We start from the raw sequence: 21,888 nt of genomic DNA, 5'->3' as shown, positions 1-21,888 counted from the left end.
ACGAAACTTACTTTTCCTAGAAAAGCTGGTAGCTACCTTAAAGTGTTCAATTTTACTTAAGATTTTTATTGTACCTTCGCTAAGCCAGTGCATGCTATATGTACACTCAGTTCTATTTAAAATTTTATGTTTGCTATTGGTCAGAAGTCGTTAAGGTTCTTTAACATCCGACTCAGCAGTTTTTAGTTTCCCTTGTTTTTTATGATTTGATAAGTATCAGCAAACATTTTGCTAAGTATTTTGGAACCCAATTTATTAAGATGTAAACCATGTTTCCCCAGACTTTTATTAGTAATTTATTAGGATCTATAAATGCAGCTCCTAACCTGTTGCAGTTCTCTTTGATACAGGAATTTATTCTTGCTGTGTTTGTTTTTCTCACTGACCTTATGTATATTATGTCACTTATTACAATACTAGAAGCTTTGTAGAGGTGTCTTGCCGTTCGAATCATGTTTCTTGCCTCAGTGACACTTTCTTCTTAGCTGCTGCTTCGAAGGGAATTCGTACCCTCATGTAGGAATTTAGCTTTGTAGTTTCAGCTGGTTCGTCTCTTGAAGTTCCTTCCGAGTTTAATAACTCAGATGTTTATTCATTTTCTGAGGACGTACACCATTTTATGGGTTTGACACTTCGATGTTTTTTAGCATACTGTTGCCAATAACGAGGAACTCTTCTTTAAGAGGACTCGTTTCACTACTGCGCTGCTTGTGTACTCTTTTGTTGTGTCACTTTTGTTCACTATATTTATTCCTTGATTTAAAGTCTTCAGCTTGTTCCAAATATGTTAGACATTCTTTTGAGGACTGTGGAAGTGTATCACTCCGCCCATTTTTGCGACTTTGTCCATTATTAATGTTTCGCTCATTTGCTTGTGTATGCTCCAGAACAACAAGTGTTTTCATACAATTCAGGTCTTTATTTTCTTCCGTCAGTAGTCGTATTTCACTTTTCAAAGCGTTTATATCATTTAACAGCACTTTTATAATTTCCTCTTTCGACTTCACAGCCAATGATAAAACAGTAGGGACTAGAAAAAGGAATTATGGAAGAGTGTTGACTTGACAACGAGAGAGGAGAAAGACTAAGTTCTGCCATAAATATGAGTTAGTAATAGCGAATACTCATTTCAAGAATCGCAAGAGCAGGAGCTATACTTGAAAAATCAGGAAGATTCCATTTAGATTACATCATAGTCAGACAGGGATTCTGAAATCTGATATTGGATTGTAAGGAATACCCAGAGACAGATGTAGATTCAAATCAGAACGATGAAGGGTAGGCCGAAGTTTGAGAGACTAGTCAGAAAGAATCAATGCGCAAGAGATATGCTTGAAGTTCTCTGAGGCTATAAACACTGAGATAATGAATAGCTCAGGAGCCAGTTCAGTTGGAGAGGAACGGACAGCTCTAGAAAGTATATTAAACAGAAGTTGGCAAGGAGAATATAGGTACAAGGAATGTAACCACGAAGAAACCATTTATAACAGAAGAAATACTTCAGGTGATCGACCATAGGAGGTACAAAGGAAGTACAAAATGTTCCGGTAAATTGAGGAATACAGAAATGAAAGTCACTTAGGAACGAAATACATAGGATTTACAGAGAAGCTAAGGAGAAATGGCCGCATGAATCGAAAAAAGAAATGATTGTCGGAAGGACTGACCCAGCGTATAGAAAACTCAAAACAACATTCGGTGAAATTAAAAGTAAGAGCGCTAACATTAAGAGTACAACGGGAATTTGACTGTGAAATGCAGCGAGAGGGCTGATGTATGGAAGGAGTACACCGAAGGCCTCTATGACGGTGAGGGCTTGTCTGACGAAGTGATAGAAGTAGAAAAAGGAGTTGAGAGGGAAGGGATGGGGGATACAGTATTGTAATCAGAATTTAAAAGAACTTTGGAAGGCTTAAGATCGAATAAGGCAAAAAGGGATGGACAACATTACATCGTAATTTATTAGACCATTGGGGAAAGCGGCAACAAAACAACCATTCAGGTAGATGTGTAGAATGTATAAGACTGGCGTTATATTATCAGACTATCAAACATCATGCATACGATTCTGAAGATAGCATTAGCCAACAAGAGTGAGAATTATCGCACAATCGGCTGAACAGTTCATACATCCAAGTTGTTGACAGGAATTCTGGCAGGAATTACGTACAGAAGAATAGAAGAGAAAACTGAGGATCTGTTAGATGACTATCAGTTTGGCTTTGAGAAAGGTAAAGGCACCAGACACGCAGTTATGACGTCGTGGTTGATAATCGAAGCAAAACTGAGGGAAAATCAAGATACGTTCGTCGGATTTGTTGACCTGGAAAAAATAGTTCGATAATTTAAGAGGGTGCAAAACGATCGAATTTTTTAGAAAAATAACGGCAAGCTACAGGGAAAGACGTGTCACGAATCAAGACTGGAAGACCATGAACGACGTGCTCGTATTAAAAAGGATCTAAGACAGGGATGTGATCTTTCACCTCTACTGTTCAATCTGCGTATCGAAGAAGCAATCACAGGAATCAAAGAATGGCCCTAGAGTGGGATTAAAATTTAGGGTGAAGAGATATCAGTTATAAGATTCTCTGATGACGTTACTGTCCTGAACGAAGGGGAAGAATTGCAGGATCTGTTAAATGGAATGGACAGCCTAATGCGTACAGAATATGTATTGAGAGTAAATCTAAGAAAGACGAATGTAACGAGAAGTAACAGAAACGAGAACAAGGAGAAACTTAACACCATAATTTGGGATCACGAATTAGATGAAATTAAGGGATTCTGCTAAGTAGGCAGTAAAGTAGTCCATGATGGACGGAGAGAGGAGAACATAAAAAGTACACTACTACGGGTATAAACGACATTCCCGGCCAAGGAAAGTCTGCTGTTATCAAATATAGATCATAATGTGAGGGCCAAATTTATGACAAGGAACTCCTTGAGTGCGAGGTTGCAAAAGGTCAGCGATGTTTACCGCATTCAACCCTGCCACGTAGCCACAGTATTGGCTGCTCGGGTCTGCAGGTATCCAATGGCAAGCACAGCATGAGGCTACTTTGCGTAGTTAAAGCGCTACAGTGCTGGTGCTACACTACTAGTGATGTTGAGACAAAACAGAGCATTGACAACGATAAACAAAGCAAACATTGCATTATCTCTACAACGACAGTTGCCGAAGTTGACACTTCGTCAGGACTTTTGGAGAGTGAGAAAGGGGTGGCGGATGAATATTAGCGTTTCTGTAAGATGAATCAGTGGAATGCGTGATGTCCTATACGTTCAACTGTGCGGACTATGTACATGAGTAGTACGGTGACGACGATACGTGCTTAACAACTGAAAGTGAACCTGAAACAGATCTTGAGCTATGCAGTTCATCATCCTTGTCCGACAGGGAGCTACAAATCCCGTCTTCAGTGAAACGTATTAAATGGAAATCGTTGTTCAAAGAGCAGGCACTAAACATAATTACGTACACAGAATATCGTCCGCAACATAGTAAAAAATAATTATGATCATATTTCGAATACGTTCGCAGCCGTGTAGTGCATAAGAAAACTGCCGTGCGGGATTAGCCGAGCGGCCTGGGGCACTGCAGTCATGGACTTTAGGGTAAACAATCACGCTCATTCCAATATTTCATTTAAACGTCACTCTGATATAATTTATTCATTTGCCCGTTATAGAGTTAATGTAGGAACGTCCTCTTCACTAGCGATGATTCCGAAAACTATTTGGCAGTAAACCCCCAGTTCCCACGTCTGTCTGCCGTCTTCTTCATTTCCTTTAGTAGTTGCAACCGATACCTTCTATAGTGCGACTTATGTACTTCAGTAGCGCTCTTCATCTGAAAATTATCCATCGATATATCTGTCTGTTATTGCTTGTAGGAGCCTGTTATTTGTCAATAGACACACAACAGTCTAAACTCCTTCTTTTACAACAGTATTCCATGAAGTCTTTTTTAAAGATTTCATAATTTGTCGTTTCATCTGTCCATTTGATTTATAGTATTCGCCTCTAAGACAAAACTGCGAAAGACTTCGCTTCTTTCCTCCGGACACACTGATAACACATGGTCACTGAAAACTTTTCTTCATTTGCTACCCGTTTTCTTTTTAACGGCGGCAATTCTGCTTCTTATTTGTTCTGTGCTTCTTCCAGCTGCCATGATCTTGTTAACTGAGTAAGTAAACGAGCCAGCTACTTGCAGTCACTTACCACGCTCATGTACTCGTACGTTGGTTTGTGGTCCTTTGTCACACTCCATCACCTTTGATTTAGGCTCTTTTCTTCACGTTACGCTGTTTCCTCATGGCTTACACATTTAATCGATTCGAGATCTTGTTCACTTACAGATAAAACAACTGTGTAATCAGCGTATCTACTCCTGAATCCGCGGGGGGTAGCCACGTTGTTTAGGGGGCCTTGTGACGGTTCTCGCAGTTCCCCCCGTCGGAGGATCGAGTCCTCCCTTGGCCATGGGTGTGTGTGTGTTGTCCTTAGCGTATCTTAGTTTAAGTTAGATTAAATAGTGTGTAAGAGTAGGAACCGATGATCTCAGCAGTTTGGTCCCATAGGAACTTACCACTACTCCTATATTACTAATCCGTTCTCTCAGTTTATAAGTGCATCTTCTTTCTACAGAATGAAAATAATTGCTTATAGGGCACATTCGTGCCGAATTTCTATCTGAGTATGTGGCTCCACCTATGTAGAGATTCATATATGTTAAACGTAAGAGTATCTAACTGGTTTTCGATTTCTATACCTTCATCTTTGAAAAGTTTGGCAAGATTATTCACTTCCACAGGGATTTATTGTTTCTGAGCAGTTTCAGAGCGAGTTCGCACAAAATATCTGCAATTAAAGAACGATAGTGTAACATCTCATGTGAAGGATACAGTCTGACTGCCTAATGTAGACATTTTAAACACCGAGTGTCAAATGGAATAGCGAATCCCTTCAGCGAGCGTTACAGCCTGTAAGTGAGGCTTTATATCAAGGAGAAATATCTACTTATCAGTACCATCTGCAGCATTGCGGTTGCATGACATCAGTTAGGAAACGACAGCATACACCGTAGTTGAAACATAGGCACTTTCTCTACGAGTGCCTCTGACATATTGCAGTACGAATTGTTGCACTTCGTCGTAATGGATTATGTCAGAAGTATGTAGAACGAGTTGCAGTGTGTCTATGTCTGTAAACTCCAGGTAATTTTTCAGAGAAAGTCACTCCAGACTGTAGTAACAGGTGATTTCCTGGATCAGTAACTACAGAAAGGAATTAAGGAAACGAGGTATGCACCCCATTTGTTTTCTATGGCCTTCTCGAAGGTAGTGTTTAGACCTTTTGCTGTTTCTTATCTGGTAGGCAATCTGAGCAGCCGTCTTACGTTGACTGCAGACGACGCAGTCGTTTATCGATTAGTAAATTCATCAGAAGACTAAAACAAATTGGAAAACGATTTAGAAAAGATACCTGTATGGCGCTAAAATTGGCAGTTGACCCTAAATAACGAGAAGTGTGAGTACATCCACATGAGTGTTAAAAGGAATCCGCTAAACTTTGATTGCACGCTACATCAGTGAAATCTAAAGACTGTAAATTCAAATAAATATCTAGGAATTACAATTACAAACAATTTGAATTTCAAGGAACACAAAGAAAATGCTGTGGGAGAGGCTAACCAAAGACTGCACTTTGTTGGTAGGACACGTAGAAAATGTAACAGATCTACTAAGGAGACTGCCTAAACTATGCTTTGCGACGGAACTGTCTCTTAGTCCACTGTCACTGAAGCAAGCTGCAAATTGATATTCACCTACCTCAGATCGACGTCTGCTCAGTGTCCCTTCACTCTGCAACGTAGATACTTACAAGGTGATGAAAAAGCAGCGTTGATGAAAACAGCACCTACACTCCTGGAAATTGAAATAAGAACACCGTGAATTCATTGTCCCAGGAAGGGGAAACTTTATTGACACATTCCTGGGGTCAGATACATCACATGATCACACTGACAGAACTACAGGCACATAGACACAGGCAACAGAGCATGCACAATGTCGGCACTAGTACAGTATATATCCACCTTTCGCAGCAATGCAGGCTGCTATTCTCCCATGGAGACGATCGTAGAGATGCTGGATGTAGTCCTGTGGAACGGCTTGCCATGCCATTTCCACCTGGCGCCTCAGTTGGACCAGCGTTCGTGCTGGACATGCAGACCGCGTGAGACGACGCTTCATCCAGTCCCAAACATGCTCAATGGGGGACAGATCCGGAGATCTTGCTGGCCAGGGTAGTTGACTTACACCTTCTAGAGCACGTTGGGTGGCACGGGATACATGCGGACGTGCATTGTCCTGTTGGAACAGCAAGTTCCCTTGCCGGTCTAGGAATGGTAGAACGATGGGTTCGATGACGGTTTGGATGTACCGTGCACTATTTAGTGTCCCCTCGACGATCACCAGTGGTGTACGGCCAGTGTAGGAGATTGCTCCCCACACCATGATGCCGGGTGTTGGCCCTGTGTGCCTCGGTCGTATGCAGTCCTGATTGTGGCGCTCACCTGCACGGCGCCAAACACGCATACGACCGTCATTGGCACCAAGGCAGAAGCGACTCTCATCGCTGAAGACGACACGTCTCCATTCGTCCCTCCATTCACGCCTGTCGCGACACCACTGGAGGCGGGCTGCACGATGTTGGGGCGTGAGCGGAAGACGGCCTAACGGTGTGCGGGACCGTAGCCCAGCTTCATGGAGACGGTTGCGAATGGTCCTCGCCGATACCCCAGGAGCAACAGTGTCCCTAATTTGCTGGGAAGTGGCGGTGCGGTGCCCTACGGCACTGCGTAGGATCCTACGGTCTTGGCGTGCATTCGTGCGTCGCTGCGGTCCGGTAGCAGGACGACGGGCACGTGCACCTTCCGCCGACCACTGGCGACAACATCGATGTACTGTGGAGACCTCACGCCAAACGTGTTGAGCAATTCGGCGGTACGTCCACCCGGCCTCCCGCATGCCCACTATACGCCCTCGCTCAAAGTCGGTCAACTGCACGTACGGATCACGTCCACGCTGTCGCGGCATGCTACCAGTGTTAAAGACTGCGATGGAGCTCCGTATGCCACGGCAAACTGGCTGACACTGACGGCGGCGGTGCACAAATGCTGCGCAGCTAGCGCCATTCGACGGCCAACACCGCGGTTCCTGGTGTGTCCGCTGTGCCGTGCGTGTGGTCATTGCTTGTACAGCCCTCTCGCAGTGTCCGGAGCAAGTATGGTGGGTCTGACACACCGGTGTCAATGTGTTCTTTTTTCCATTTCCAGGAGTGTATTATCTACAATTACTCAGGCCGCGTTTGTTCCTTTAAATATTCATAATAAATTTTCGGGTGGAAAACGGAGTCCTGATCTTCATTGAAAGTTCGGTAATCTGGTAAAAGTAGGTTTTATTTTCTTTGCTTAAACATGTGTCATCAGCCCACATTTAATATGCAAAACTGCTATTATAAGTTCCCAGTTTATGTCACATGTAAAGCAGTCAGAATTCTCCATGTCCGTTCCGAAAATAATCGCGCGAATATACAGTCACTTTCTACACATAACGTTCATTTCTTACATAAGTCATTCAATGGATTTCCTTCACAAAGATTGCTCACCGAATATATTCTGTAGTAGGACACAGAACATCGCCACGCGGAATTTTTGAAGTCCAACAAGTCACACGCATATATCTCCCGAACAAAATATCCCACGTTTCTCAAACTTTTACAAAATTCTTGTAGCAACAAAAGCTACCATTTCAAACCCATCTGATTTCGAAGGACCTAACATTTCTTCATCTTACACATTTTAGGGACGGACACATTTAACATGACCTTCGCGTCTGACAAGCTAGTCCACGACTCCTCCTCTCCAGCTATTGATGCAACCTTAGTAATTCGCAGTGCGCTGGAACCATACTGACTTCCGACTGGCTGTTCTAAAAGGCCAGCCAATCCGATCACATCTTCTAGATCTCACTCGCGCCAAAACTGTTCTGAGCCAATCAGTACATCAGATTCATTGGCGTCACTTCGACAAACAAATTATTACTATAATGTTTATTAATTGAAGCTAAACGAAAATTAATCTTGAGATAACTTTACAAAACTGATTATATCGTTGCCGACTTTCAGGCTGCTTTATTAAATAAGCAAACACTCATAGACATACGTCATCCGCCAGTTAAGGGGATTTACAATTTCATGACACCTTGGTGGCGTTAACACTTGCTAGTAACGTAAGGTGTATTGCGATATAAATTTTAAATTTGACATATGTCTCCCATACACACTCACATTCACTCTCATTTACTCTCACCCTAACACAAAATATAAATATTACCTTTTAAACTGCTATTTTCATAACGAAAGAATAATTATCGAAAGTTTAGAATTGAAAATCTTAATAAAATAAATCGGCACACTGGGAGTGCTATTACTGTTTTCAGACAACAAAAGAAATATAAACTGTTATGGTTCCTATCTGAATTTACTTTATTAAGTTTCGGTCAAGCACTTTTTTAATGGGTTTTTCATAGCTCCGAAACTGTTATAGGTAGCAGTATCAAATTTTGACACACTGTTCGTACGAATAACAAATGGTCCTGTACCACTTATTTAGTTTGTTAGGTGAGGTGAATAAGTGGACTCTATACGTGGCACACAAAATCTTTCTCAAGCTCAGCCAGAAGGGCAGGTGGCTGATGACGCAATCGGAAGGCCACAAGTCGGCTACTAGACTGGAGGCTTCCAATACAGTTTGTCATACCGTAACAAAACTCACTGCAAACACGGCGGTCGTGGATTAACCCCCGACGCTACAACTTGTCTGTCCTCTTTTAGAATACTGCTGTGCGGTGTGGGATCCTTAGCAGATAGGACTGACGGAGTACATCGAAAAAGTTCAAAGTAGGGCAGCATGTTTTGTATTATCGCGAAATAGGGGAGAGAGAGCGACTGAAATGATACAGGATTTGGGATGGACATCATTAAAATAAAAGGCGTTTTTCGTTGCGGAGCAATCTTCTCATGGAATTCCAGTCACCAACTTTTTCCCCCCGAATGCGGAAATATTTTGTTGACGCCGCCCTACATAGGCAAAAACGATCACCATGACAAAATAAGGGAAATCAGAGCTCGTACGGAAAGGTATAGGTGTCCGTTCTTTTCTCGCGTTGTACGAGATTGGAATAAGAGAGAATTGTCAAGGGGGTTCGATGAACTCTCTGCCAGGCACTTAAATGTGATTCGCAGAGTATCCGTGTAGATGTAGATGTAGATGAAAAAAAAATTAGGAAACTCCTTAAGCGACAGAACTAGAGATTTAGAGCTGTGGCATGAATTTGGCATGGTTAGGATGTGATATGGTTGCTCCTTAAGCGACAGAACTAGAGATTTAGAGCTGTGGCATGAATTTGGCATGGTTAGGATGTGATATGGTTGCTGAGACACCCTCTAAACCCGCAGGGCAGAACAGGTGATTAGGATTGTGGAAACGGCCAAGTCAGGTGTCGGCCAGGTTCACTCAAAATTGTAATTTATTATAATTTAATAACACCTTTAAGCCAAAACTGCACATAGCCGAACCTTTAGAACTACAAGTTTCGGAAAAAGGCAATTATTTCACCGCTAAAGGCCTCCAAACAAGAAATCTTAAAAGTCAACAAAATAAGAAAGTGCAGTTAAAATAGCAAATAAAATAATTAAAATATTTATGGTATCACAGCTGGGCTGGAAACCTCAAGACAAAAGTAGAAAGAACAAACATATGCAAGGTGCAATACAAGCGGTTGAGGGCCACAATTAAATTTGAAAATTTTAAAATATATTACCATAATCTTTTAAGGCAGAAGGCCACAATGTTATTGATTAAAGGGTAATTTCAAAAATAAGGTTTTAAGCGGCTTAAGGCCCACAACTGATTTTTCAAACTTCAGAAATTCATAAATTCCAGTAAAAACAAGAATCTTTAAATCATTTTCTATGATAGATTATAAACAGACATTTAAACACCGGTGAGAAAGACAATAAAGAAAACAGCACTCAGAAGCTTCCAGGGAGATCGGTGTGACCTCGTTCACCTTGTTCAAATGGCTCTGAGCACTAAGGGACTTAACTGCTGAGGTCATCAGTCCCCTAGAACTTAGAACTGCTTAAACCTAACTAACCTAAGAACAGCACACACATCCATGCCCGAGGCAGGATTCGAACCTGCGACCGTAGCGGTCGCGCGGTTCCAGACTGTAGCGCCTAGAACCGCACGGGCACTCCGGCGGGCGTTCACTTAGGTGAGACAGGTGGTGAGCCCAACTACACTTTATCAGTTGGAACCCAACGAAGGGACAACCAACTAACACACAAAATGTTACAGGCGTAATTAACCACAATCAAATATGTATATGTATTAAGCTGTCAAAACTACACACCGCGTGTGTCAGCGACAACAGGCGAGGAAAGGACACTGCCTGAAATTACGTTTGCGGCCAGGGTGGGTAACCGGATCACCAACGGCCACAAGGCAGAAAATTCCGCTCGTGCACTTGAATTGTAGTCAACCAATATACACTCCTGGAAATGGGAAAAAGAACACATTGACACCGGTGTGTCAGACCCACCATACTTGCTCCGGACACTGCGAGAGGGCTGTACAAGCAATGATCACACGCACGGCACAGCGGACACACCAGGAACCGCGGTGTTGGCTGTCGAATGGCGCTAGCTGCGCAGCATTTGTGCACCGCCGCCGTCAGTGTCAGCCAGTTTGCCGTGGCATACGGAGCTCCATCGCAGTCTTTAACACTGGTAGCATGCCGCGACAGCGTGGACGTGAACCGTATGTGCAGTTGACGGACTTTGAGCGAGGGCGTGTAGTGGGCATGCGGGAGGCCGGGTGGACGTACCGCCGAATTGCTCAACACGTGGGGCGTGAGGTCTCCACAGTACATCGACGTTGTCGCCAGTGGTCGGCGGAAGGTGCACGTGCCCGTCGACCTGGGACCGGACCGCAGCGACGCACGGATGCACGCCAAGACCGTAGGATCCTACGCAGTGCCGTAGGGGACCGCACCGCCACTTCCCAGCAAATTAGGGACACTGTTGCTCCTGGGGTATCGGCGAGGACCATTCGCAACCGTCTCCATGAAGCTGGGCTACGGTCCCGCACACCGTTAGGCCGTCTTCCGCTCACGCCCCAACATCGTGCAGCCCGCGCCTCCAGTGGTGTCGCGACAGGCGTGAATGGAGGGACGAATGGAGACGTGTCGTCTTCAGCGATGAGAGTCGCTTCTGCCTTGGTGCCAATGATGGTCGTATGCGTGTTTGGCGCCGTGCAGGTGAGTGCCACAATCAGGACTGCATACGACCGAGGCACACAGGGCCAACACCCGGCATCATGGTGTGGGGAGCGATATCCTACACTGGCCGTACACCACTGGTGATCGTCGAGGGGACACTGAATAGTGCACGGTACATCCAAACCGTCATCGAACCCATCGTTCTACCATTCCTAGACCGGCAAGGGAACTTGCTGTTCCAACAGGACAATGCACGTCCGCATGTATCCCGTGCCACCCAACGTGCTCTAGAAGGTGTAAGTCAACTACCCTGGCCAGCAAGATCTCCGGATCTGTCCCCCATTGAGCATGTTTGGGACTGGATGAAGCGTCGTCTCACGCGGTCTGCACGTCCAGCACGAACGCTGGTCCAACTGAGGCGCCAGGTGGAAATGGCATGGCAAGCCGTTCCACAGGACTACATCCAGCATCTCTACGATCGTCTCCATGGGAGAATAGCAGCCTGCATTGCTGCGAAAGGTGGATATACACTGTACTAGTGCCGACATTGTGCATGCTCTGTTGCCTGTGTCTATGTGCCTGTGGTTCTGTCAGTGTGATCATGTGATGTATCTGACCCCAGGAATGTGTCAATAAGGTTTCCCCTTTCTGGGACAATGAATTCACGGTGTTCTTATTTCAATTTCCAGGAGTGTAGTTAATTCCACCGCACAGCGGCTAAATTTCAGCAATACAAACGGTGTAGCTCACAGGAAAACCTCCACAACAGCGAACTACCGAAACGAACCACACAACATGAATGGATGTGGCTTGTTTTGTGTTAGCAGAAGAGCCAACACCGTGTTACGAGTGGAGGCCGAAATGCACTAGTTTTAGCTCACGCAGGCTGGCGTGAAGAGGGAAGAACTATACTGACTTGACGTCTGGAACATGACAAGGAATGAGAATTCAGAAAGCGAACAAAATTAGTTTGATACTTTAATCCATTAATGATGAACGTCGCTCTTGACGGTACATGCTTCACAATATTGTCTGATCAGAATTCATTCTAATTACTGAATATGGCGCCTTGCTAGGTCGTAGCAAATGACGTAGCTGAAGGCTATGCTAAACTATCGTCTTTGGAAATGAGATCGTATATAGACAGTGAACCATCGCTAGAAAAGTCGGCTGTACAACTGGGGCGAGTGCTAGAGAGTCTCTCTAGACTAGACTTGCCGTGTGGCGGCGCTCGGTCTACAATCACTGATAGTGGTGACAAGCGAGTCCGACGTTTACTAACGGACCGCGGCCGATTTAAAGGCCACCACATAGCAAGTGTGGTGTCTGGCAGTGACACCACAGCTTGGATACTTAAAACACACTCAACTGTGACGTCCTGGGTCGGTGAGCCACGAAGCTCGTAGCGATCGGAGAGCTCCACACACCCTCCAACACTGCGCAGGAACCGCCAGCAGACTGCACCGCGGGGAGATATCCTGCCTGGTCCGCACGAACCGACCGACCGCCCTCAGAATGCCAACAACAACTAAAATAGTCGTCAGTGGAAATAACGCCAACTACACACACAACCTGACAAACACTTGCACGAAGACCTGAACGATACCCAACGGACCGCGGCCGATTTAAAGGCCACCACATAGCAAGTGTGGTGTCTGGCAGTGACACCACAGCTTGGATACTTAAAACACACTCAACTGTGACGTCCTGGGTCGGTGAGCCACGAAGCTCGTAGCGATCGGAGAGCTCCACACACCCTCCAACACTGCGCAGGAACCGCCAGCAGACTGCACCGCGGGGAGATATCCTGCCTGGTCCGCACGAACCGACCGACTGCCCTCAGAATGCCAACAACAACTAAAATAGTCGTCAGTGGAAATAACGCCAACTACACACACAACCTGACAAACACTTGCAGGAAGACCTGAACGATACCCAACAGTAACTAAGCACACAAAAAGACAAATCGGGAGTCGATGCACACACACACAGCCGACTCGTGAACGATCGGCGAGCGAAAACGCGTCGTCCGGTAGGACGACCGACCGCCGATCCACCAAGACCGTGGCCCGGCACAAGTGATGTCTGGCGGCAATGGCCAGGCGAGCCATGTCGATGCAGACCTCACTGCTGCTCCAACCCGACTGCACTAGTGCCGACTGGCAGGTCCGGACTGCGCTCCAGACGCGTTCCAACTGACTGCAGACCCGAACTCGCGAACCGAGCTCCCTTAAGGGGCGTAGGACATCAAACGGGCCGACTTGGAGCAGGAGAGGCACCAGAGAACATTTTAATTTCCACTGTCTATACTTTTACAAATAAATTCATATAATTTTAACAGCATGACCAGGTAGGATTCAGGATTCATACTCATAGCAGTGGAAGCTCAAAAATGTAACAAAACACTTTTTTTACATGTGAAATTTCATCATTTTTTCACTTACTACTGGCTGCATTTGTTGCTGTAGGTACACTTTTCTTCCTAAGTAAGAGAGGTTCTTCGATGACTCTTGCACAGCATACAAACTATAGTTAGAGCTGTATGAAACTCTAGAAGTTATTAAATTTATGAAAAAAGGAATAAACTGTTACATTTTAAACTACATGTTTAGAAAAAATTCAAGTTTTACAGTTAATTATCTCAATTTTTACCACAGCTTTTTAAGAGATTTGGAAAATTCTAGAGTTACATACACCTGTAACTACTGTTTGTATGCTATGAAAAATTCACCAAAGAATCTCTGTTACTTAGGAAGAAAAGTGTACCTACAGCAACAAATGCAGCCAGTAATAAGTGAAAAAAAATGATGATATTTCACATGTAAAAAAAGGTATTTTGCTACTTTTTGAACTTACACTACGATGAGTGTGAGTCCTCAATCGTTCCTGGTCATGGTGACAAAGTTTTATGAATTTATTTGTAAAAGTATACAGGGTGTTACAAAAAGGTATAGCCATACTTTCAGGAAACATTTCTCACACACAAAGAAAGAAAATATGTTATGTGGACATGTGTCCGGAAACGCTTACTTTCCATGTTAGAGCTCATTTTATTACTTCTCTTCAAATCACATTAATCATGGAATGGAAACACACAGCAACAGAACGTACCAGCGTGACTTCAGACACTTTGTTACAGGAAATGTTCAAAATGTCCTCCGTTAGCGAGGGTACATGCATCCACCCTCCGTCGCATGGAATCCCTGATGCACTGATGCAGCCCTAGAGAATGGCATATTGTATCACAGCTGTCCATAATACGAGCACGAAGAGTCTCTACATTTGGTACCGGGGTTGCGTAGACAAGAGCTTTCAAATGCGCCCATAAATGAAAGTAAAATGGGGGTTGAGGTAAGGAGAGCGTGGAGGCCAGGGAATTGGTCCGCCTCTACCAATCCATCAGTCACCGAATCTGTTGTTGAGAAACGTACGAACACTTCGACTGAAATGTGCAGGAGCTCCATCGTGCATGAACCACATGTTGTGTCGTACTTGTAAAGGCACATGTTCTAGCAGCAGAGGTAGAGTATCCCGTATGAAATAGTGATAACGTGCTCCATTGAGCGTAGGTGGAAGAACATGGGGCCGAATCAAGTCATCACCAACAATGCCTGCCCAAACGTTCACAGAAAATCTGTGTTGATGACGTGATTGCACAATTGCGTCCGGATTTTCGTCAGCCCACACATGTTGACTGTGAAAATTTACAATTTGATCACGTTGGAATGAAGCCTCATCAGTAAAGAGAACATTTGCACTGAAATGAGAATTGACACATTGTTGGATGAACCATTCGCAGAAGTATACCCGTGGAGGCCAATCAGCAGCTGATAGTGCCTGCACGCGCTGTACATGGTACGGAAACAACTGGTTCTCCCGTAGCACTCTCCATACAGTGACGTGGTCAACGTTACCGTGTAGAGCAGCAATTTCTCTGACGCCGACATTAGGGTTATCGTCAACTGCACGAAGAATTGCCTCGTCCGTTGCAGGTGTCCTCGTCGTTCTAGGTCTTCCCCAGTCGCGAGTCATAGGCTGGAATGTTCCGTGCTCCCTAAGACACCGATCAATTGGTTCGAACGTCTTCCTGTCGGGACACCTTCGTTCTGGAAATTTGTCTCGATACAAACGTACCGCGCCACGGCTATTGCCCTGTGCTAATCCATACATCAAATGGGCATCTGCCAACTCCGCACTTGTAAACATTGCACTGACCGCAAAACCACGTTCGTGATGAACACTAACCTGTTGATGCCACGTACTAATGTGTTTGATGCTAGTACTGTAGAGCAATGAGTCGTATGTCAATACAAGTACTGAAGTCAACATTACCTTCCTTCAATTGGGCCAACTGGTGGTGAATCGAGGAGGTACAGTACATACTGACGAAACTAAAATGAGCTCTGACATGGAAATTAAGTGTTTCCGGACACGTGTCCACATAACATCTTTTCTTTATTTGTGTGTGAGGAATGTTTTGTGAAAGTTTGGTCGTACCTTTTTGTAACAGCCTGTATACAGTAGAAATTAAAATGTCCTGTGATGACTCTCCTGCTCCAAGTCGGCTCGTTTGTTGTCCTGCCCCCCCCCCCCCTTAACACAGACAACGACCGGGAAGTAATAGCAGTGGAGCAAGGATACTACGAGAGGGAATATATCGATACGCGCTGCTTGCGCCGGTCACGGTCAGGCAAGGCAGTAACTCAGTGACAGTAGCAATTTAAATTAACGCAGTGAGGTGGAAGTACGTTAAGAAAACAGGGTGTAAAATGTACGACGGCGGGAACACGAGCCGCGCACGGCTCAGCTGCCAGTGACGTGTGACGGAGAGCACTCAGCGACCGCTGCTCGGCACAGACCCGCTCCTGGCTGACGCGAGCACCGAGGCCGCCGCCCCCGCCGCCGCCTCCGCCCCCGCGCGTCCGCAGAGGGCTGCCGAGTGGCGCGCAGACCCGGAGCCGCCGGAGTGCGGGTGGCGGGGGGTGGCGCCGCTCAACGTGCAGACGGCGGCGGCCACGGCCGTCATCGCGCTCAACTACTCGTGCCGCAGCCTCGGCGAGGCCGCCGTCGCCTTCCTGAGGGAAAACCTGCTCCCCGTGATGGCCACGCGGGGCTGGGCCATCGCTGTACTCCACTACCCGCACCTCGTCGTACAGTTGTCTCGCCTGCTTGCAGGGCTGCCAGCAGCAACCAGGTAAGCGAGAGAGCTGTGTGGCACAGCTCTACATGTGTGTCTGTCACTGACTTTCACTAGTGATGCACCTATGCCATGAAATACGCCATCATTGACATCCGGTTTTTAGTAGTGTTGTGTACATAGTTCCGCGTAGTCAGCGCGTACACAACTTTCCCACTAGAGTGAAAAGCACCGGCAAGGGCAGCAGCTGTTAATTGCAAATGGGGTTGCTTCAAGCGTCGGAAGGCAGTCCCGATAGACCGGAACACAGTGCACAGGCAGACTATAGCTTGGTTGGCTCCGTGACGAACAGGAACCAGAGATTTTTGGTAGACACAGGTGCGAATGTGTCCGCTATCAGGCTGGAAAAGAGGAGTCTGGGCCCACCACGGTATGGGTTACGTGGGGTTGGAGATAACAGGGTGGAATCATCGGGTACGGCAGTACTGGAGTTTTCAGTCGGGAAAACTAAGTTAAGCGAACGCACGAAGGTGTTCCTATGTGTAGCTGAAGGTTATTATCGGGCTGGACTTTCTCGACAAACATCACGCTAAGACTGATCTTTTGCAACGCACAATGGAACTCAGTGGAACTTTGTTTCAACTGGGGGAAACAGTTGCAACTGAGACAATGGTACAAGGTTCACCCATCATGGAGGTGCGGCCACCTAAACTGCTTAAGTTTCCAGCAAAGCTCGATCAGCAGGATAAAATACCGGCAGGTATGGGAAAGATAATGTGGGTTTCAGTGGATACCGATTTGCTGAGGGAAACGTTGTATGTGGTTGAACCGCTCTTAAAGAATGAAGAGTTGGAAAGTTACGATTGTTTTATCTGCAGGAAATTAGCACATGTGAGTGACATTAATGGGGAATAGATGATTCTGGTTAGTGTGGATAACTTTGGCGTAGGGGAGGTGACTCTGTCAAAGGGTGCATTCTGAGAGTTTTGGAAGATGAGGACTTCGATAGGTCGAGCCTAGAGGAAAGCCACATGCAAACCATCGATACAGAAGTGTTACGAGGGAAAGTAGATCATTTGAAGGACAGTGATCAAATGGCTATAGAAAACTTGCTGTTGAGGATTAGGGATTTATTTTGTGCAAACAGAGAGTTACCAGCAACCACACTGAAGCAATATCACATACCGACAGGGGATACTGCACCAGTTTATAGTAAGCCTGTTGTGTATGTAGTTCCGCATAGTCAGCGCGTACACAACTTTCCCACTAGAGCGCGCCCCGCTAAGCACAACAGCGCAGGCGCAGCGCTCGTCCGTCTCCGCACTACGAATGGCGCTGTCTTAGAGACGGACCAAATTCTGCTTCCGCCGATCTGCGTATTAATATGTCACGCAGCCAATGAGATTGCTGCTAACGTAGAACCTTTTCTCCTTGCGGATCACACTCGCGCAGTGATACCTGAACGCGCGAGGTATTATAACGAGTGTACACCCCCTGTCACGTCTTCACCGTTGTGTCCCCCCTACTCTCCATCTCTACACCCTACATCTCCTTTCCCAAGGTGGCTTCCATCAACTCCCCCTCCCGGATGATGCCCTCTCTCCCTCCATTTATCCTTCCTATCAACTCTGATCCTCACCCCCTCCTTTCCTCCGTCCTTTCCCTGGGCTCCCTCTTCCTCCACCCCCCTTCCATCCTGTGTTTTCTCCTCGCCTACCCTCTCCCTATCTCCTTCCCCCCCCCGCGTCCTTTTAGACTCCCCTCCTCTGCCTTCCCCACTCCCAGGCACGTCTGCTCAGCACCCCCCCCCTCTTATGTATCCTCATCTTCCATTGGCTCCTTTCCCCCCTCCCCCTTCACTTTTCCTCTACTTCCCCCCCCTTTTTCCTGTCATCTGACCAGTTTCCCCCCACCTGCTCTCGGGTGTGGTATGTCGTATTTGTGCCAATTTTTCAGTGCAGTTTTAAGTGAGTGTTCCGTGTTGTGCGTCCTTCCACAGTGTTGCGAACAGAAATCATGCTGTCGCTGGGTGTGCTTTTTATATCTCTTGCGAACAGAACCCAGACTGTCGCCATGTATTTTTACTTGTCTGTCTATTATTTTTCTGCTTCCTGTGTATTTTATTAGCCTCATCGACCCTGTGTTTTATGTTTTACGCTCCAGAATTTTCTGCCATTTTACCTTTAAGTCACCGATTTTATCGCCAACTGTTATTATTTTTATTATCTTCCTCTTTTTGAAACAAAATCTGTAGGCTGAAGAGCGGCGTAATAAGCTGCTGCCAGCCAGCCCCCTTTAGGGGGAATCGAAACTCAATAAAGGAAAAAAAAAAAAAACGAGTGTACAGACCTCCGATCAGTCAGTCTGCTTTAGTCTGTACGAGTCTGCATTGGTCTGCACCAGTCTGTACCAGTCTGCATTAGTCTGTACCAGTCTGTATTCAAGTTTCAGTCTGCGCCTAATAAGATTATCACATTCCTGTACATAGCCATGAAGAGAAATGTACAGACACTTTGTCAAGTATCAGAGATGTGTGAGAATGAGATTAACGTGCCAAGACCAAAGGAACTTCAGATTCTCAATTGTAAATAACATCCAGAATCAAGTTAAGTAAGGTTTATGATTTTTACTATTTTAATAAATGTATGTGAAAATTAATCGAGTTCTGTTTAAAGTTGGTCACCGTCAATCTGCTATTCTAAGCCTGCAAGTGGCATTTCTATCGTCTGACCTAACGGCAGAAGATAAACACGCCACGATAAGACCACGTGACATATTGCTGACATTCACCTACTTCGTTAGAGCGACAAGTCAAATAATCTGATGGTGTGTGTGCCGAAGGTCTTACAGTACGCACACCACAAGTAGCTAATACTGATTTCATTGACATTGGAATGGGTTTCTTTCAATAAAATGAAACTTAGGGACCCTAGGTCGGTCAGCCAAATGTCGGCGGGTTTTAACACGAATGCTTTCACTTGTTCACTTTGCCTACTGGATCGAGTCGTTGGCTGGCTGAAGGCCTGTTATGAGACCCAACCTGTTAATTAAAATTGCCCCTTCACTAATTTTGATTAATATTTAATAACTAAATAGTGTTCAGGGAACTGATCAGTCGGCCGGTGTGGCCAAGCGGTTAAAGGCGCTTCAGTCTGGAACCGCGCGACCGCTACGGTCGCAGGTTCGAATCCTGACTCGGGCATGGATGTGTTGATGTCCTTAGGTTAGTTAGGTTTAAGTAGTTCTAAGTTCTAGGGGACTGATGACCTGAGAAGTTAAGTGCCATAGTGCTCAGAGCCATTTGAACCATTTGGAACTGATCACTACCAAACAAACAAGGCTAGCATTGAACACATTTATTGAACAACAATCTTCCTAACATCAAACTGAACAATGACATACATTTATAAGTGATAAAATTAAGCTAGTAATGGCAATGGCCCTTAAATTCCAAAACTAACTCCTAAGGTCGAATAACGCATCTGGACTTGTCATTTTCTACTCTCTCAGCTTGTCAGACGGCATAAAATACGTCAGACAAACCTACTTCAATTACCAAATTTTCAATAAGAGCGTGGCTAGAAAACTGAGCTCTGGTAATCACAGGCGTGCATAATATCGTATTAAATGCCGAAGCTGAGCATCACGTTACCAAATGCAGCGTCGTGGACAGGTCAGCAAGCTTCCGATGGCGTCTGCGTCGTCAAGGAGCCTCAATTGCAACAAAATGAATTTATTTTCGCGAACAGGCTTCCTGTTCGTAAACTCTTATTCAAAAGCTAATTCTGCTTTCTTTCCAATCGTCTCGCACTCGTTAAGACGGGACTCACCATGCCAAAGGCGGAATCCAGTAACGTGTTTAATAAAGTGTGGCTCAAGGAAATTGCTCTGCTCCTGTATGCTTCCTGTGAGACAGTATTCCCAACCGTAACTAGCGGACTCAGCCTGTCTCTAACAGCAAAACATGACCATTCCCGTAACTGAATACTAGTTTCAGTTGCAGCTGGCAGACTTATTCAAAGTCCTGCACAGCACACTGAAAAAAATGTACTCTCCTACAGCAGAGCCGAAAGCACGACGTTCGCTCGCTACAGCAGCTAAGACGCTTCTCGATAACAGCTCCAAAAGCTTCCCTCTGCAAACATCAACACCCCCACGCTATTTTTCGAGTTGGCCAATCCCGAGTCTCTAAACCAGCACAGTTCGCTCCCACTATTATTTCCTGGCTTCTTCCAGCCAATTAAAACATTCTGCGCCTAGAATGTTCTGGAACAAACTGAAACTCCGTTCAAAAATGAACCCACCAATCGTTTCTCTCTGTTCGCCCTCGCGCGGGAAAGGTCAGTGCACTAGCTTAACCGCGTTTCTTAGAAAGCCACAGAAAACGTTAAGATTCATGGGAAGGCTCCATTAGGGGCCAGCTCATCTCGACATAGTGGCGTCGGCGTAAAGTCCAGCGCCAACGAGCGCAGTCCCTCAAAGGCCCCGCGCAATGGGTGCCTACCTGCTCCGGCGGCGCGTCTCCCCCAGTGGGACGCTTTCGCATGCCGACTCGTAATGGTCGGTTGTAAACTTCCGCACCCCTCTGCCCTGCCTCTGAGCAGTGCCGCTCGTCCGCTCCAGCCAAATTCAGCGAAAATATCACCTGAACCCCGACTTAATGCTACATGCGAATTTCTTAAAGTTAATACGCTTCTTATGCCGTCTGATACTCCCTATATTAATTTCAATAGGCTGATTGCCTGATAAATAACATAATAACCGATATCTAACTCGTCTTTGCAACAGTTATTATATTACAATAAGGTGCAAAATACTGCTACCTTACAACATTTACGACAAGTTCACCGAATCTCTAGGTAAAACAGTGTTTATTAGCAAATAGAGTAGCTAACTAACATCACGGAGCAGCCTGGTTTTTCATGGCTTCAGTATTATGTTATCCTTATTTAGTAATTATTTCTGTTACATTACGTACATACTGAAGCGCTAAAGAAACTGGTATAGCCATACGGCGCCGCGGTCGGCAACGCCTATACAAGACAACGTCTGGCGCAGATGTTAGATCGGTTACTGCTGCTACAATGGAAGGTTATCAAGCTTTGAGTGAGTTTGAACAGTGCTCAGAGCCATTTGAACCATTTGAACCCTCACTTGGGCCCATCAATACTGACATTGCACTATTGACGACTGGAAACATGTTGCCTGGTCCGACGAGTCTCGTTTCAAATTGTATCGACGGGATGGACGTATGGAGACAACCTCATCGATGTCAGCAGGAGACTGTTCAAATTAGTGGAGGCTCTGTAATAGTGTGGGCCGTGTGCAGTTGGAGTGATATGAGACCCCTGATAGTTCTAGATACGACTCTGACAGGTGACACGTAAGTAAGCATTC

General features: G+C 45.5%; 1 protein-coding gene across 1 annotated transcript in view; it reads left to right on the top strand.

Annotated features, from left to right (window-relative positions):
- LOC126100978 (uncharacterized) overlaps positions 1-21,888 on the top strand; it is a 74,210-nt gene that overhangs the window by 34,556 nt on the left and 17,766 nt on the right. The window contains exon 4 of the mRNA XM_049911641.1: positions 16,212-16,548. Coding sequence (XP_049767598.1) covers positions 16,212-16,548 — 337 coding nt within the window. The remainder of the gene's footprint in view (positions 1-16,211; positions 16,549-21,888) is intronic.

The sequence above is a fragment of the Schistocerca cancellata genome, chromosome 9 (genome assembly GCF_023864275.1).
Source record: "Schistocerca cancellata isolate TAMUIC-IGC-003103 chromosome 9, iqSchCanc2.1, whole genome shotgun sequence".
Lineage (NCBI taxonomy): Eukaryota > Metazoa > Arthropoda > Insecta > Orthoptera > Acrididae > Schistocerca > Schistocerca cancellata.
This window is presented reverse-complemented; position numbering and strand designations above follow the sequence as displayed.